This window comes from Diabrotica virgifera, chromosome 4, assembly GCF_917563875.1.
Source record: "Diabrotica virgifera virgifera chromosome 4, PGI_DIABVI_V3a".
NCBI classification, from domain to species: Eukaryota; Metazoa; Arthropoda; class Insecta; order Coleoptera; family Chrysomelidae; genus Diabrotica; species Diabrotica virgifera.
In genome coordinates, this window is record NC_065446.1 from 32,455,968 (window position 1) to 32,475,628 (window position 19,661).

Sequence of the window (19,661 nt, forward strand, 5' to 3'; positions counted from 1 at the left end):
AATAACTTTATATAACAAATTTTGCTTAGAATTTGTCCCCCTATCGAATTGGGAGGTTATTTTTAATAAAATAATTTTCACCCCGAGAAGGGGTGAATTTTCATGCAAATCGATGGAGGTTGAACGAAATCGGATGTAATAGCTCATATCCACCTTCAGTGACTCCACTAAAAGGAATCTTTATGAGCATAATATGATAGGGTAAAGGATGCATAAAGTAAAGTCTTGCAATATTCACCACAGTCGGTAGTACATTATTTTGCAGATACAGTACGTTTTTCTATGGAGCACCCACATTTGAAACTATTGGTAGTTACAACGTTGTTCCAGCATAGCATTCAATTGTCCCTCCAAAAAAATCCACCAACCATTTCTGCTTAGAAAAATTCCCCTAGACACTTTCAAATTACTCCAAAATTGTGGGAAAATACACCAATCTGGCAACCCTGACGACCACTATCAATTTTTTTGTTTACGAAAGATGGCGATTTTCTTCCATCCTTCCCTGACTACGCTATCTCATTCTGGCCACATTAAATTCAGTATACAGAATAATTTTCTTGAAAAATTTATTTATTTATATTTACATATAAAATTTAAAACTATTTTGTTTTATACTAATTAAGCAGAAGCTTCTTGGGTCTGTCCATACTTCAAAATGCTGGGATTCTGTTTAACTTGTGCAATGTATTCTTCTGCCAAAACGCAAGCTTGCTCAATTTCATAATTATGAGATACCAAAGCTACCCATTTAGTCTCTAGAGCCTTCAGTTGATCACCACCTTTAGTCTGTAGTGATTTTCTCTGCCAATTTACTTCTTGTAACTGTTGTCTTAGGTCAGCCAATTTTTTTGAAGACATCTTTTCTAAATCACTTAAAGTTTGTAAATATCTTTGCCACGCAGGACAACAGTAGTCTAACATAAGATGCAGGTTTAAAATTCTAACAGCTTGATGTTCTAGCTGAGCTTGTGAGTTGTCTACACATTCATTCCAGGCACCCACTTCATTTAGTTTTCCACTTGGAGGTGGTGGAAGTTCATAACGTTTCATAGACAAGGTTTCCATAGGTAATCGATTCTGCAACCTTTCGAACTCATTGTGCATAATAGGAGTTTCAAAAGATGATATGTTAAGTGGAGGAAGATGTTCCAGGTAGTTTTTGGTTGGCCTAAATCTTCTACACTCTTCTTCCACCATAGCAAAAGCCTACAACATATTTAAAATTATGATGATTAGGATTTGTAAATATGAATATGAATATGCAATAAGTAAAATACCATCTGAGCTGACAGGGGATTTTTGAATCGAGGATCAAAACTATTGTTGGTCTTTGCTGATGATCTAGATGCAGTCACTCATTCTACAAGAGACGTGAGAGAGGTGTTTTCACAACTCGAGGAAGAAACAGGTAGTCTGGGCCTTCCAATACATGAAGAGAAGACGAAATACATACTAGTAACCAAAAATCCAAAACCAAGAGTTAAGCGAAACATAACAACTATTAATGACAACTTCGAAGGAGTACAACACGGATAGATGAGGGTAATTATACTCCCTATCATCGTTATTAAGATCTAAGCTGCTAAAAAGAAAATCTAAATTAAGACTGTACATGTCAATTATTCGCCCAGTTGTTACATATGGAATTGAAACATGGACTCTACATCAGCAGGAAATAAATCTGTAGCGTTTTGGCAAAAGTTAATATATCCATCTAGCCTACTTTTTCAATAAAGCATTTTGAAAGTTTGAAAGACCCTCCAAATTCTTGTAATTTTCAAATTGAGTTTCCAATGTGATTTTCAACTTGACACATTACTGGTGTATAAAATTTATTAACTGGTATTAGATAATTGTTTAATGAATACCTTTTTATTGATTTTCTTCACAATACACACAAATACAGGATACATATCATGTTTTGTCAACCAAAGACGAAAAGTATTTCACTTTTCAACACAAGAAATCAAGTTACATATCAAGTTCTGCCCTACCTAATAAGTAGGTACCACAACGGATGTATCATATATTGTCATTATCATTTTTAACGGTTTTACCTTCATCATAGACACACCAAGCTGTACCAACTTAAAGAAATGTTACTAAAAAACATATCAAGCCAATAATCTCATTTTGGCAAAAATCGGATAATCAAGTTTGGCCACACCACTACAGAAATAAGCTACTGGTATTTGAAAGGAAAGTTCTCAGCATGATTTTTGGCCTTCAAAGAGATCAATTGACTGGAGAGTGGAGAAGGCGCCGCAATGCTAAATGTGTGACTCTATGGTACTGAAAACATTGTCAGACATATATATTGCTAATCAGATATTAAGATGGGCAAGCCATGTGGTAAGATCAGAGGGAGCGTTCAAGTATTATTACATAATGCGATTTTTGACCCCTGCCTCTCTAATGTAACACATTGTAAAGGGCATTTAACTATTACGTAATGCAATTTTTGAAGATTATTGACCCCCAACCTGCGTTACGTAATACTTGTATGGTCCCAGAGGAAATCAGAGTATTATAGACAGTGTGTTTTGAGAGACCAGACGGTAGAAGATCAGTAAGCCCCACTGGCGAAGCGTCCATGTAACCACTGTTACCATTAGTGACAGTTAAAAATCTTGCAAATAAATATTTTATGACGATCAATAATTCCATTTAGCAATATTTTCACCAATAGAAATATATTATTATATGACTTATGTGTTAATAGTACCTAATTCAGTAAATAGCCAACTACTTGTAGGCACAAGAAAATATTGGCGAGTTTATGTGACACAGTTGCACTTTATTATACTCTGTTACCAGTCTCCGTTACCTACATGTAAGATATATACCCAATTTGATTCAGTTTGGCAAAACAAGAATCGAAAGTTCTCTTAACCAAGCTTTTAAAGCAAATATTGCTTAACATAATAAGTTTGTTAAAAAATAGATAGGTATATCACACTCATAATAAATACCATATGTTTTTTGGCCAAACAAGAATTAGCGTTTCGTGGTCATTTTGAGGGCGACGACTCTGACAATCGAGGCAATTACAGGGAATTGTTAACATTAATTGCCAAAAAAGATCAAAAATTTTGCCAACATCTAGAAACATTGACTTTTTTCGAGAATTTCAAGTGATATACAAAATGATATTATTGAAGCTATATATACATTTAGCCATATTTTCATTTTTTTAAATAAGATTTTTTGCATCTGGTTTTGGTAACACTTTAGAACAAGTCACGCGTCGCCACTGGTAAAGCCCTCCCAGAAAAAGATCCAAGGATGATGAGGCTGATTTCTCCTAGATTGGGGTACAATAATGGGAAATGGAAGCACAAGATCGTAGAAGATGGAGGGCTATAGTGGATGCGGCGAAGACTCACCCCGAGTTGTAAAGCCAATCAAGAAGCAGAAGGATTTGTTGAAATATTTGTCAGTATATATATAAAAAAAAATTAAATTCATACCGCTTCTCTAACTCCTGGCTCATCATAACCTTGATCTATATATGGCAAAGCATCAACTATTACTTCCCCAGCCATTATTACAAGTTTAAAACAAAATAAAGGTAATGTTTATTATTTATTTAAATGTTCAGATATTCAAATGACTTTTGACTTTGACAACAGAACAGAATATAACCATAACCTATTTCTTCTTTTACCCTATTTGCAAGTGTCCTTGGTTCTACTGTCCATCAGCCGCAAAGTGGGCGACGCCTGGTGGCGAATTTGAAAAGCATCAACTCTAGGAAAGCATTGACTTTGTCATTAATTTGTGTACATATTTGCGGTCAGTTTATGTTGTAATTAGCAATGATTTCGACTTAAAAAAACTATTGCAGTGTTCCTCAGTATTCATTCCTATTATACTCTACGCAATGACGTAAACTAACCAATGCCAAATCACACATTTTGTTAATTTAACGTTTTTATTAAACTTAAGACGACTGCAAAATTAAATAAATAAATAAAATGTAGTGTATATTCTATACATAGAATGTACATTATTATGCAAAATATTCTGACCACCTCATATTTTTCAGAACACAATTAAGTTTCCAGTTTTTATTTAATTAAAAATTGTTATTTCTTGGTGTAAAATAAATTGTAGTGAACCCATTAACTAAATTAAAAACAAAATGAGAAATTGTAAGATAGATTAATAATTTTTAAAACGCTGTGTGATTATCGGGGGACCAGATTTTTTTTATGAAAAAAAGGTAAAAACAAATTAGAAGTTAGCATCAAATTTTAATGAATGCATACAGATGAAACATAATTTTGAGTCGTCTTTAACCTATAAAATGTCTTAGTGGCAAAACTTAGAGGTTAATTTGGCAAAACACTTGTGTAAATGATTTTAATTTAACGTTTTAGAACTATGAGGTATAATGACAAAATTAATTGTTTTCCTAGAGTTATCGTCCATCTTTGAATTTTTGAGCGCCCTCTGTCGGAATTTAATTTTGCGAATTCTTAAAATATTTGTGGGAATGACAGCCGAAGAAGACATGCGTTTATTCTGAAACAAATAGAAAATTGAAAATATCAAGCTAAAATTTCAAAATACAAATTTTTAGCACTAAAAAAACAAATCATTTTTTTTGACATTACATTTTAAATGAAAGGACGTCATCCTTGATTCATACAAGATTACTGTTATGTCTATGTCCAGTTATGTCAATCACAGTATGTCATGTTGTCTTGTCATGTCACAATGCAAAAATGCATATGGCTTCTTCTGACAAGTGTTATGTGTAAAATGTCAGATGTTTCTGAAGAGAAGTGAAATCGACATAATTCCTATTATTTAATATTTAGAGTATTTGTCGTATTAATATCGGTCCATTCCAAGTTAAAAATAGTGTGATTGATTTGTCGCGTAATTAGTTCAAAGGTGTGTTCGTCAAGCTCACCTGAGGAATGCAAATTTTTTTGTTTACAAACGGATCTTTTACCAAATGGATCGTGTAGAAATTAGAATCTCTTGAGTGATGTTTGTTGACTGTAATAAAAGTGATTTAATTTTTTCGGTAAATATTTCTTAAGGAAAATCCATTTTGTTGACACCTTTGGGTGAAAGGCCATCGAACTAGTGCTCTACCTACCTTCAGATATGGCCTTTAATGAGGTAAGTAATAATTTATGATTTCCTAGATGCGTGTCACTCATTTTGTGTACATAACATTTAGTTACTGTAACCTTTTCTGTATTTAACTTGATCTTGTTCTTTTAAGTATGCCCTACTTTAATGTTTTTGTTCATTTACATATTATATGAATTATATTCTCCAAAGTAATTAAATATTAGGATTGTGTGAGTTAATAAGGCGGGATTCAGATTATGCTTGGGAGTTTATCTAGGTTAATATTTTTTCCATAAAAATATAGAACTCTCCAATATTTTGCATTACAGTTTTGATAATGACAATGACAATATTAAATTGTTATGGTCAAAGTGTAATACAAATAAAGTACAGTACAATACAAACAAAATATGTTGGCATTTAAAGAAAGCAACTGTATTTTACCTTATTTGCTTAGCTATATTACTTTATAAGTTTGATAAAGACAATATTACACTGTTATGGTCAAAATTATCAATACAACTTAAGTATGATACAATACAAACATAATAAAATATCAAAAATGAATAACCATTTTCAATTTCGTTGCAAAACGAAAATACAGCTGCACCATATTCTAGTCCAATCAGAGAGTGCAACAAGCACCTCTACCGGTTTCGAAACTTTTGAAAATAATAAAATATGTTGGCATGTAACTCATTTACATTTTATTTCATTTGTTACACCCTCTTACATTGTTTTCGTTTCATTTCAATTGGTTCCTTTGTTTTTTACTATATATATTTTCTAAACATAACTACATATTTGCATACTTTATGATTTTTATGTATAAGTATATTTTTATTATTATCAAATTTGATAAGGATGAAACCATTCCTATTGTCACCATAAGTGGTTTGGACTGAAGATAAGGCTATATCAGTTCATAAATTTTATGTTCTACAAATTTCTGTTAAGTACTTTAATTATACTTATATACTAAGTAAGTGAAACACCTCTACTGGCAAGATTATACCCTATATATTAACATTACACCTAAATATATTCAAAAACCCTGTTACCACATATAGTGGAGTCAATGAAGGTGGATATGAGTTATTACCTCGGATTTCGTTGAACCTCCATCGATTTTCATAAAAATTGGTGAGTGGTTAAAGGATACCTGAAGGAACAAAGGTGACATAGTGCCAACTTGCGCTTTTTGCATTTTAGGGGTGAAATACACCCCTTTTTTAAAAATTATTTTTTAGATTTCTGAAAGTGCAGTCACTGTAAGTTTTCACTTCCTATTTCGTTGAACCTTCATCGATTTTCATGAAAATCGGTAAGTAGTTAGAGGATACCTCAACAAATAAAAGTTATATAGCATCAACTTGCTCTTTTGCCTTTTACGAGTGCAATACACCCCTACTTTTTAAATTGTAAAAAATGCAGATTTCCGCATTATGGCGCAAGTAATCTCGTTTAATTAAGAAAAATAAATATTTTTTTTTATATTTATGTGCATGAATTACATTTTTTTTTAATTTTCAAACCTTCTAGCAACCAAAAATCCGAAAATTAACAAGTCGAAAATCACGAAAACCTTATTCTTCTATATTTCTGAAAGTGTAGTCACTGAATGTTTTCACCCACGATTTCTTTGAACTTTCATCGATTTTCATGAAAATTGTTGAGTAGTTAGAGGATACCTCAAAAAACAAAAGTAATATGGCACCAAGTTGCGCTTTCTGCATTTTAGGGGTGAAATCCACCTTTTTTTTAATGATTAACATGCAGATTTCAGCATTCTGGCTCAAGCAATCTCGTTTGTTTAAGTAAAATAAATATTTTTTTACATTTATGTGCATGATTTATAATTTTTATTAATTTTTCAAACCTTATAGCAACCAAAAATCAGAAAATTAGCAAATTGACAATCACGAAAAAAAATTATTCTTTTATATTTCCAAAAAGGCAGTCACTAGGTTTTCACCCCTAATTTCGTTGAACCTCCATCAATTTTCATGAAAATTGGTAAGTAGTTAGAGCATACCTCAAGAAACAAAAGTGATGTGGTACCAACTTGCGCTTTTATCCTGGGGGTGGATGTTACCCCTTCTCATGGGTGAACACTATTTTATTAAAAATAACCCCATAATTAGATAGAGGAGTAAATTCTAAGCAAACTTTATTTTATCAAGTTTATAAATTTTTTATTTAAATAATGTTTCATAATTTAATAAAATATTATTGGTACAGTAAAACCTGTCAACAACGGCCACTAAAAATAGAAAACAATTTGCTGTTATAGAAATGTGGCCACTAATGCTAGGTTTCCTTTTCCACAAATACATAAAATATAATTGAAAATTTATTTATTTTAGTAATTAAAGCAAATCTAATTAAATATAATTCTACAAACAAACGGAACATACCTTTCATTAGATATCGCAAATCACTTTGGCTGATTTTGTCTGCATATATATTATGTTTGAGGAATCCCTTTTTTTGTGAGACTGGATATAGGACATTTCTCAAGTATGAATTCACATTCATGGTATATCGTTGCTATACAGGGATAATAATCTGTGCAATGTTATGGTACAGGCTACGTTAAATATGAAGTAAATGTGGAAGATATACACTGGTTATTCATTTCAATTTAATTTGATTGTTTTTTAATCGTTTACAATATTTAAAATAATTAAAGATATAAAGTTAAGAATTTCAAAAATAAATTCAGTTCTCACTGGCAGGGTGGGAAATAATAAAGTGCCATACAATAGCATTTCATTACAATGCTCATTACAGGCATTACAGGCTGCTCCGTTTGAGAAAACTCATACTCTCAAACTTTGAGAAAACACTCATTCAGTTTCGACCAACCCTGTATTACCTAAAATTAAACGTTTTGCTAGATTAATATTTTTTAACAATAATAGACTATATTAAAAATCACTTGAACATAAATTGATTTTCTGATGTCAAATCACTACAATTATACAGGGGGTGAATATTACTATGAAATTTGAAAAAAAAACGTAATTATCTTTTAAACTACTTCGTATAACATCACAAAACCTGATATTTTAAGAAATAAAACATAGAGGAGAATCCAAAAATGTAAAAATATGTTCCATTAAACAAAAGATAATTTTGTTTCACCCTGTCAATATGGGTGGCCCTGTATATTTGGAAATGTATTTAAATTCTGATATTATCTATGCCCCAATCTTACCTAAATAAACTTTTTTCATATCTCCTACAACAAACGACTAATTGGACTTCCCACAACCTGTATACATACAAAATCTCCGCTATAAAATTTTTTCAAAGAAAATGTTATTGGTTTTTTTTTTAAATAACTCCGTTAATTTTTAAAATATGAGAATTATCCAAAAACTATTACAAAACTAAGTAAAAGGTCTATAACACTGTATTAAACATAATTTTGTAAATCCTTTATTTTTTTTTTAAATACAAGGTGAAAGAGCCCCGGTTACATGGTTCTCGCAGTAAAATTTACGTTTTAAATGTTTCTATCTCGGTTATTTTTTATCGTAAGAAAATATTAAAAAAAGAAAAAGCTTAAATAAAGTTTAAACTAAAATTTTGTTCTCTACCATTTTTTAAGTATATCGAGTATTTTTGGAGTTATTATCAAAAGAAAATGAAATTCACGAAAATTTGAAAAATTCTAATTTTTTTTAATCGTATTTTTTTTTCAAAAATATGCATTCTAAACCGGTTAAAATTGTTGAAGTTATTACTTATGTTAAAATAAATAAAGTTTTAAATGGGTTACTATAAATTTTAATATTTGTGGAAATGACGTAGGTTTCATTTTCCATTCTTCCCTAAAAAATCTGAAAGGGTCCTCTTATTTCCATCATAACTTGCTTAATTTTGATGCTATCGACTTCTTATATAGCTTTTTGATAGTTACCTTTAAGTACTTTATTAAAATGTTTAGTATCTCTATTTAACAAAGTGCATCGTTTTCCTGTTATTTAAGCTTGAATACTAAGATTTGAGTACTCGCGGAAAAAAATATACATTCAATTGCATATAACTCACTTCGTATATGTAATAAAGGATTTTTCGAATAAGGAGCTTATTTATTTTTATATTATCTTCGATTTTGGTAACAACTTTTTTGAAGAAACTTATGGTTTTTGAGTTATTTATGAAAAACTCCTTTAAAACATGGATTTTTTTCAGGAAAAATCAAAACTTTTGATCTTTAATAACTCAAAAACTATTGATTTATTGGAATAACTTTATATAACAAATTTTACTTATAATTTGTCTCTCTATCGATTAGTGGTATTATATTTAATAAAATAATTTCCACCCCCGAGAAGGGGTGGCATCCACCCCCAGGGTAAAAGCGCAAGTTGGCACCATGTCACCTTTGTTTCTTGAGGTATCCTCTACATACGTACCAATTTTCATGAAAATCGAAGGAGGTTCAACGAAATCGGAGGTGAAAACCTTCATTGACTCCACTAATAGTAGTATAGTAGTGTAGGGCAGGGGTCACCAATTAGTTTCCCTGAGGGTCCGTTTCTAAAACCTATGACACTTACGGGGTCCAGATTTCATGCTGCGTGTGTCTGGTTGTTCTGATTCGGTTTCTTTGTGGATTCTTGTTAAAAAATATCCACTATAAACAAATCAGAAGGGTACCAGGCGAAATTTTTGGGCAGAAATTCTTTAACAATTTTTTTTTACAAATTCAAAACATCACCTTTTTTGCCCCCGAAAATGTTTTTAGCATTTTTGGGTCATCTTAAGAGAATCGGTACGTATTTTCGGCTGCAATGCAATTCAAATGGGGATTCATTTTTTTCGAATCCTGAGACAACTAATAAGTATTTTTGAAAAATTTAAACGCAGAATGAAAGATCACGTTATTAGCGAGGGCCGAAAGTCTCTGAGAACTTCTATAATGTTTATTTTAATAAGTTACAGGGGTGAAAAACTAAGAGAAAATTTAGTGTGATTTTTAATTTCAAATATATCATTCAAAATAAACTTTTTATTTATTCTAAGGGACTTTCGGCCCTCGGTAATAATTTAGTCTTTCATTCTGCGTTTAAATTTTTCAAAAATATTTATTGGTTTTTTCAGGATTCGAAAAAAATAAACACAATGCCATGGTAATATTTTCCAAATCTATCTTTGTCTTACAACGCACTCAGCCGAATATAATATTGTCAGCAGGTGCTACTTCGGTATGCGGTCTACCGTCTGATATGTGATCTACGGCAGTTTAGCTGATTCGGCATGCAGTCTACGTACAAAAACAAATTAGAGAAACTATTACAAACTTTTTATTTATTATTTATATTTATACTTTACTTTACTTGTCATACTTGTGCTTTACTTCACACTTCACGTGTTATTCTGTCTAAATCCCGAACCGAGGATTAGCGGCGTGTAATTTGGGTTGCCTATATAAACTTGAATCAACGAAATGGGCCTTGAGTGTTAATTTAAAACGCTGAAAAGACCGTTTAGTGATAATAAAAAGGGTGGGTTGTGATTGCGCGCAGCGGTCAAATACCTCCTGCCCTGCGGTTCTCTCACTCTAATACCCGTAAGTTGGGTTTGGACCGAAGGGTTAGGTCTTCCTCCTTTCAGGCAAAAACCGATATTTACTGCGGTTGCATGATATTTAATATTAAAATAGTATTGGATGTGGTAGAATGTAGACTCTTTGTATAATTACCAATTGAACAGTGAAGCTGTTAGTAATAATAAAATAGTAATGTTTGTAATAGTTTCTCTAATTTGTTTTTGTACGTAGACTGCATGCCGAATCAGCTAAATTGCTGTAGACCACATATTAGACGGTAGACCGCATACCGAAGTGGCACCTTGTCAGCATATATTGTCAGTCAGACACTGACAATCAGTGACAATTTTAAATATTTGACATTGCATCGGGAATATGTTGAGTTATTGATTAAATATTATTGAAATATAGTGTATTTGATAAATAATTGATTTAAGACGTGAACTTAATAAAAAGTTATTTATTGTGTATTATTTGTGGAAGATCCAAGCAGAGAATACATCAGGATAATATATTCTGTGATCCAAGTATTTTGTTGTTAAAGATGTTCAAAATTGTAAGCGTTCCATAACAATATATTATTAAAAAATCACTTCAACATTTTTCCTCTTTTCTCGATTGAGTATTAGTCTTTGTTGTACAAATAAATTATTACAATCACTGAATACATAGTTAGTGAAAAAATTATCACATTTATTAACTGAATTAATAATTTCCAATTATAAAAATAACAGTTATCCAAGAACATTCAAAACCCATCTCTTGAAATTAATAATGACATTTTCAAGTAGAATGACATTCTAGTAATGTTTACATATCCATACCAGTGTGAATTTTACTACGCGTAATTTGCCTTGTAAAGACAGAAAAAGTAGGGATACACTTAAAATATTTGCGAATTATGTACCCATAGCCTTAAACAAAAAAGATCTGTCATTTCATCAAAACTTGAGAGTTTTCAAGCATCAAAAATGCGTATTTTCGCATTTTTCAGTTTTTAAATCGCTTAGGTATAACTCGAAAACTATCAACTTTTCAGAAATATGACAAGAGACCTTTTTTGTTTAAAATTACCCAAGAAACCTAAAAACACATTTTTCGAGGCAAAAAGGTAATTTTGAATTTATTTAAAAAAATTGTTTCGTCCCGCACCCTTCTGATTTATTTAGAGGAGACATTTTTGAATAGGAATCCACAAAAAAATAGAGTCAGAAACATTTTTCATACGAAAGTGGCCTCACACATGGACTAATATGGAAAGGAAAACTAATAATATTTGATTGTTTTTTGGTCACTGTAGACTTAAAGCTTTCCTGGTACAGTAAATAAATATATAAATTCATTGTGTATTGTTTTGATGTTATTATCAGTATATTTTGAACACAGCAGTATTGTAAATTGTAACTGAGAATATTTTAAAAGTTAGAAATTTATATTTTGAATGCTAATGAAGTTTTTAGACATCTTCAGTTTTGTACATAGTTATTAACTTTCTTTAAATCCAGATATTGAAACTGAGAAATTTAAAATAAATAATCATAGTACAAAATGGTAATTAACATGTTCTCTTTTCTACATTAGTTTCAATGCAAGCTGTTTGTTGCAAACTTATTACTTAAATCTGAAAATTATTTTAATTAAATGCACAGCTGAAAAGTACTCCCACTTAACATTAGAGAGGAAATGAATATAAAAAACGCACATGACAATTTTAATTACCGTTTACTTAAATTCAAAATTAATGATTATAGTAAGTATGTATAACAATAAGGGGAAAAACTCTTTACAAAATTAAATTATCAGAGAGAAAAATTACATTTTTGTTATGCACAATCTGTCTAAAGTTTGGAGTTTAGTGCAACTAATTCTCATTAGGGAGTTGAGATATTCATCTGTTAGCGGAGATCTGTATCAATTTTTAATAAAGTTCATTATTGATAAAGCGGCTTTGCACACATAAGTTGAGCCAAACATATTACATAATTGCATGGCCAAACATTTTCAAAATTGCCAAACACTAGGTATATTCTGAATTTAATGGCGGTCCGCACAAAACTAGCACACGGTCCGGATGCGGACAGCAGTCTGCCAATTGGTCACCCCTGGTGTAGGGCAACAATACATTATAATACAAATACAATTCAATGTTAATATCAAACTTAATCTTATTTGTAAACTTACCTAATATTCTACTATATATTTACATTATGTACAAATTTAACCATTTCTTTCTTATTTCTGGCCAATATCCTTGCTTCTGTCCATGTTGTTTGTTCCCCTTTTTTCTGAAATGTTTCCTAGGGTTCTATTTTATATTTGTTGTGATCTAACTTTCTTTTTTCTTCTTTGCATTTTTACCTGCCAAATTTCTTTCACTGGTTTTGTATTTTCCATTCTCTGAAGATGACTCCACTAAATTTTTATATATTCTAATGTTGACAGGCAAATCTTGTCTTATTTGAATGTTCCTTAGTCTATCTCTTTTGCTAACTCCTTCGAACTTGTCTCAGATATTTGATTTCTATTGCCTGTATTTTACTCTTGTTGTTCTTGTACAGTAAGGGAAAAAAACTCCTTACTGTATAATATGTATCAAAAGATGTATATAATTTTAAATAATTTCAGTTGTTACAAAATATATTGTTTCTAAATATGCAAACAAAACGAAGGTTGACTAATGCAGTTTTGTTTGTGTAACCTCATAGAGACTCACATATAATTTTACTTTTCAAAGTCCAAATTATAAGGAGATATAAATAGCCCACAGAGGGATTGATAAGATTATTATTATTATAGTATTGTTATTATTCAGATCGTTACTATGCTAGTGAGCCGTCCTGCGAGAAGGGTGTCCTAAAGGACCACCCCGCGAAACAACATCTTAGTAACCTTATGTTGATTGATGTTGTAAATCGTAAATAAAGTTATAAAGTTAGAGTCAGTGATTCAACTCAACATTTCAACCCCGCAAGATTATCATGGCAATCTACCAACGTAACAGTAGCAACATAACATGGCGACCCTGCCAGGTTATAACCCACAACTCACAACCAGAGGTTAATATAATGCTACATATTTACTTGATGTCAAATTAAAAAAAAAGGAAAACACTTTCCTGCCACAAAGACCTTAGATTAGAACTACGAGCTCTGAGATGCTACCTGTTTTTGATACTGCAATATGGACTTAAAAACTTGACATTGAAGCAATAACTTATAATAAGCTACAGTCATTTGAAATGTGGTGTTACAGGAGGTTGCTTAGAATAGTAAGGATACAGAAGAAAATGAAACATAGAAGTATTGCGAGAAATAGGCAAAGAATACGAAATAATAATCACAATAAAAATAAGAAAGTTACAATACAATATCTGTGACACATAATGAAGGGACAGCGATATAAAATGCTAAGACTGATAATTTATTTATTTATTTATTTATTTATTATGGGATGTCCCCATTTTTACAAATAACAAAAATAAAGTATCCTAACCATAACACAAATACTAAACTAAGTATTAAATAATTAATAAATATTGTTAAACTAATGATTATAATTTAAGTAAATTAAATTTCCTGAAAATATTATTAAAATGAAAATCTCTGACAATTAAAATCAAATGAAATGAAGACTCACAAGGCAAAGGTCACTCGTCTTCGATTCCTTACATACTCAGTCAGGCAGTGCTTAAATCTTACAGATCTTGTATCCACCAGATCATAAGATTGACTAAAGTCATTTCCCAGTGTCTGAATCCTGTTAATTGGAGAGAATTTGACATAGTTGGTGTGATAGTGTTTTATAGAAAATACAGGCATGTCTCTAAGAATTCTAGTGCTACATCTAAAGTTGATAAGACTTAATAAATCAGAACAGTCGGTGGTATGGTCAAGTAGTAAGTTTAATCTATAAGCACAAATCCGGAGAAACTTATTTTGAATTTTTTCAAGGGTGTAAATATGGTTAAAATAGTATGGCGATCATACTATAGAAGAATAAGGCAGGATGCTACGGACGAAAGTAAGATATAAAATTCTATATGTGGGTACGGAAAGATCTCGAGAGTTTCTCATGATAAAACCTAGATTACGGTATGCTTTATTTGACAAATTTTTAATGTGTGGGAGATAAATGACAAGGAACTGTCAAATAACACCCACAAATCTTTTATTTCAGTCACTCTTGATAGAACGCTTGTATTAATGTGATAGTCAAACACAACAATATTTTTAGATTTGCTAAAGGATATAACACTTATCTTTATTTAACTGGAGACAATTGGAAAGAGATCAATTGTATAGAGAAGTCAAGTCTTCCTGGATCCTTAGACAATCAGACAGATTTGAAACTTAAACTTTGAAATATAGCTTAAGGTCATCAGCAAATTAGCAAAAACTGACAAACTTTTATTACCTCAGAAATATCATTAATAAACAAGTTAAAGAGAAGAGGACCCACATGTGAGCCTTGTGGGACCCCTGAACTGACCAAGATAGGAATCGAAAGTGAACCCTTTATAAAAACAAACTGAACTCTTTCATCAAGATAACTACTCAACCATGAAAGAAACCACTCAGGAAAACCAATACATCTTAATTTAAAGATGAGTAAAGAATGGATCACTGTGTCAAAGACCTTCGAGAAATCAGTATAAATGGAGTCCACTTGGTACCCATCTTCGAAAGCCCTGACATTGTAATCATGATATAAAACAAGATTTGTAGACGTAGATTTACTCTGCCTAAATCCATGTTGCTCATTAATCAAGAGATTTCTACAGTGCCAAGTAAGATATTTGTTTAAAATTAATTCAAAAAGTTTGGGGATTGCAGATAATATAACAACAGGTCTATAATTTTTTATATTGTCTTTGTAACCTTTTTTAAATACCGGAGTTATATAACTGTCACGCTACTTACTAGGGAAGGTATGTAGTCTCAAAGATAAATTAAATAATACATGTAAAGGTTTAGATAAACTGTATACACATCTTTTTAAAAAATATGTTGGAATGTTATCAGGGCCATAACTGAGTTTATCCTTGAGACCATTTATAGACTCAAAGACTTCAGAAAGTGAAAATTGAATAAACGGAAATACAGGGAAAGATAGGAGGAAGGAGTATAGGAAAAAGGAGAGTGGCTGAGTCAACTCATGGTTGAAGAATTTAAGGGATTGGTTTAAATGCAGTTCTATAGAATTCTTCAGAGTAGAAGTAGATAGAGTAAAGATAGAGATGATGATATCCAACCTCCTATTGGGGGACTGCACTTAAAGAAGAAAAATATATTTACTTAAACACACTAATTTTTGTTTTTCTTTTTATTTCATTCTTATTTATGAATTTATGTGCGTAGTATAGGTTCATTGTTTTTAAAATTCTATTAAGTATTAATATATCTTTCCTGTCTTCTGTTGTCTTCTAATTCTACTCCTAAGTATTGGAAAGTTTGAGCTTGTTTTATACCTACTTCTTCTATTTTTCCATTTTCTTCTATTATCATAACTTTTGTTTTATTTTTATTAATTGTCATTTCATATTTTTGTACTTATTCCATATTTATATATTTCTTTGTACTTAGTTGTTTCTCATTTTCGGCCAATATGACGACATCATCAGCAAATGTTCTTTCTGAATTTCTGAATATGTCTATTCTTCTTTTTACCCTACTTTTCATGTAGGTCAAAAGTAAAAAATGGTTAAACAAAAAATTGCTTGCATTTAAATTATCTATTAATCTTTGCTTGTGCAATTAGTAAAAAAAAAACAATTTTCCAGCACATAAGTAGTACTCATTATGCTTTCTATTTTTTTTTTGTAAATCTTTATTGTTATTCCTAAATAAACATTATTATTATTATTATTATTTATACAAATGAAAATTCATGAAAAAAATTGTAGTAACATTTTGGAAATTTATTTGTGGAGAATCTACAAAATGTTTAGTTTCTGAAAATTTGGCATGAAAAATTTGAAAAAACCTTCAAAATAGTTGCATAAAAAAATTCAATACATATTTTCTATTGTTATATAATAATTTTACAATTCAGACTTCCAGAAAATATGAAATTTCCCAAATTTTTTTTTCAAGAATAATTTTATTAAACATCTCTACCAAATGGACCAATAATCAGAAGACTCCAGCTAAAAATTCATAAGGAAAAAAAGGTGGAGAATTTATCTATATTTACTATAAATTATGTACTAATTTTTTACACATGGGAGAGCAAACTTTCAAAACTAATTTGAAAAATTGAAATGAGTGAGTTAATATTGGTACCTAGTTCATCTCATAATATTTAATTAGATCTGAGATTGTTAGTCCAGACCATAAATCAACAAAAGAGGGGAAACATTATTTTTATTTACATTAATTTTAATAAAATTATGTAGTTTCTTCCCTTTCATGTAAAATGAGTAAAAATGACTGGGGCAGTGTTGCTCAGCTATATAGCTCAACTCAGCTATTTTTTTTACAGATAATGACTGGACTAAGAGGAACAACGGACTAGAAAACATTTAGTTTTTCTTATTCAAATTTAATTTTATAATCAAAATATCCAAAATTTAATATACCTACTTATTCTGAATAAATATTTATATAAATTTTTTAACTTGCTAAAAAATTGTTGTACATACTTAGGTAGGTATATATCATTTTTACTTTGTCATTGTTTTTGAGACACCTTCATATTTTGATAGGAAATATTCAGAAATTTTAAACATTTTGTTAGAATTTTCCACAAGGAAACTCCCAAAATGTAGTTTATACCACTTTTTCATTTATTTGTTAATTTCTAAGTGCTGGATATTTTTTACTAAATTGTAAAAGTATATTTTGATAGAAAATTTAGGTGCAAATTATTTACTTTTCATTTATTTCTGTGTAGATATGATATTTCTCTAGATATTCAAGATAACAGGTTGAAAAATATGGGATGCCACATTGTGGTTTTGTCCTAAAATTTTTTCTTTAATTTTCCACAACTTTCTCTCAACTTTAGCACCCTACTCTCTACATCCAGCTTTGAACAAAATATATCTTTGTAAAACTTTTTGTTCAAGTGTACAACCATTTTTATTCAATTCCTTACAAGTCAATGAATATTGGCTAATTAAAAACATGTTTAAGGAGTGTTTTAGGAGAATGTTAAAATGTATTTGTAATTCTAAGGTCACCCATGTGTTATGCGAGATTGTAATAAATCAGCTTGGATAGTTTTTAATAGCCAGTCAATGGTTGTTTAATACAGACATTTCATTAAACCAACCTTCATGTTTATTGTTTTTTGAGAGTAACAATTATATCCGAACAAAGTATATAAACAGTATCAATCAACATTTAAGTAAATACTATTAAAGGTTTTTATTCATATTATAGGTTCACCATTGATGATGATCTATATTAAGATCGAAAACGTTCTGCATATGTGAGGTAGCCCTTTAAGGGAATTTTAATAAATTATATACCTTTTATAAAGGATTTTAATTAATTTCTTTTATTTATATATCAAACATTTTTTTTATTAAGTCACTCTTTAGGAATCAAAACACAAATAAGGTTATATAAGCTAATTTGCAGAGCACAGAGCAAAGGGCTCGTATTTTCTTGGCGAGGTCTTCTCCAGTGACAAGACTACTTTGGGGTCGTCCGTTAATCACGTGATGTTTTTTTTGGCATTTTTGAACCCCCCACCCCTTTGGTGATACATGGTGAGGTTTAAGACCACCTATATCACGTGTATTGTGACATTTCGTGATTTTTTTATGGACCTCTCCCCCCCTTTCGAGCCTCACGTGATTAAGGGACAGCCCCTTTAAAATTTATTTACAGGAAGCCCTGTAAATAAATTGATAGTGTTAAGGTCTTCTCTGGTGTATTTTTGGCCGCTGAATCGAATGCGACTAGTCGCGATTGCTCAAAATGTGTTCTTATTTTGTTAATAACAAAATAATTGTTTATTTGCCGAAAAGCTCGAAATGCGCTATCTACAGCAAGTTTGTAGTCTTTTTCATAGTATTTTTATAAGCTAAATCGATTGTCACTAGTTATGATAGCTTAAACCACGTACCGACTTTGTTATTAATAAATTATTGCAAAAATAACCGTTTATAGTACGTTTACTCACGGTTTTTGCTCTAATTTTTAAAAAACCACTTGGAATGACATGAAATTTGACATGCACGTAGCTAACATGTCAAACAAAATAAGTGATATTGGGCCGATGTGTGCTTTTACCCTGGGAGTGAGTTTCACCCCGTTTCGGGAGTGAAAAAAGAAACCTTTAAAATAAGTCCGGAATTGGATAAACTGATTAATTCTAAGCAACTTTTGTTCTATACAGTTTTCTCACTAAGTCAATACTTTTTGAGTTATTTGCGAGTGAAATGTTCATTTTTCAACAAAAAAACCAAATAACTCAAAAAGTATTGACTTAGTGAAAAAACTGTATAGAACAAGAGTTGCTTAGAATTAATCAGTTTATCCACTCCCTTTAATTTAAAGGTTTCTTTTTTCACCCCCGAAAAGGGGTGAAACTCACCCCCAGGGTAAAAGCAGATATCGGCACAATATCACTTGTTTTGTCTGACATGCTAGCTACGTGTATGCCAAATTTCATGTCAATCCAAGTGGTTTTTTAAAATTTAGAGCAAAAACCGCGAGTGAACATATTATAAACCGTTATTTTCGCAATAATTTATTAATAACAAAGTCGGAATGTGGTTTAAGCTATCACGACTAGTGGCAATCGATTTAGCGTATAAAAACACTATGAAAAAGACTACAACCTTGCTGTAGATAACTTAACACTAGCTTAACTCTATCAATTTATTTACAGGGCTTCTAATAATTCCTGAAAAATACCTAATTTTACCATAATTTGTTAATAACAATTAAACGCACCACGTGTGGGCTTCCAGACCACTTCCATTGGATTCAGCGACCCAAAAAACCTATAATACGACCATCAAATCGCGGCGACCTAAAAGTGTACACGGGAC

The 19,661-nt window shown here is 30.8% G+C and overlaps 2 protein-coding genes across 2 annotated transcripts in view; one reads left to right on the forward strand and one right to left on the reverse strand.

The window, feature by feature from the left end:
* Window positions 1-555: 555 nt before the first annotated feature.
* On the reverse strand, window positions 556-3,641 carry LOC114327885 (pre-mRNA-splicing factor SPF27). Its single transcript, XM_028276602.2, has 2 exons — window positions 3,474-3,641; window positions 556-1,209 (listed from the first exon to the last, which is right to left on the reverse strand). Exons 1-2 carry the CDS (start codon window positions 3,546-3,548, stop codon window positions 622-624), a joined length of 663 nt encoding a protein of 220 aa, XP_028132403.1. The 5' UTR covers window positions 3,549-3,641; the 3' UTR covers window positions 556-621.
* Window positions 3,642-4,704: 1,063 nt separating this feature from the next.
* Window positions 4,705-19,661, forward strand: part of LOC114333525 (serine/threonine-protein kinase 26) — a 136,687-nt gene continuing 121,730 nt past the window's right edge. The window contains exon 1 of the mRNA XM_050648127.1: window positions 4,705-5,139. Within this exon, the coding sequence (XP_050504084.1) occupies window positions 5,125-5,139 (15 nt within the window). The 5' untranslated portion in view covers window positions 4,705-5,124. The remainder of the gene's footprint in view (window positions 5,140-19,661) is intronic.

Coding starts and splice junctions, on each gene's coding strand:
- LOC114327885 (XM_028276602.2), bottom strand. CDS start 3,548: ATGGCTGGGGAAGTAATAGTTGATGCTTTGCCATATATAGATCAAGGT. Junction 1,210..3,473: donor AGCCAGGAGTTAGAGAAGCG/GTATGAATTTAA, acceptor AATATGTTGTAG/GCTTTTGCTATGGTGGAAGA.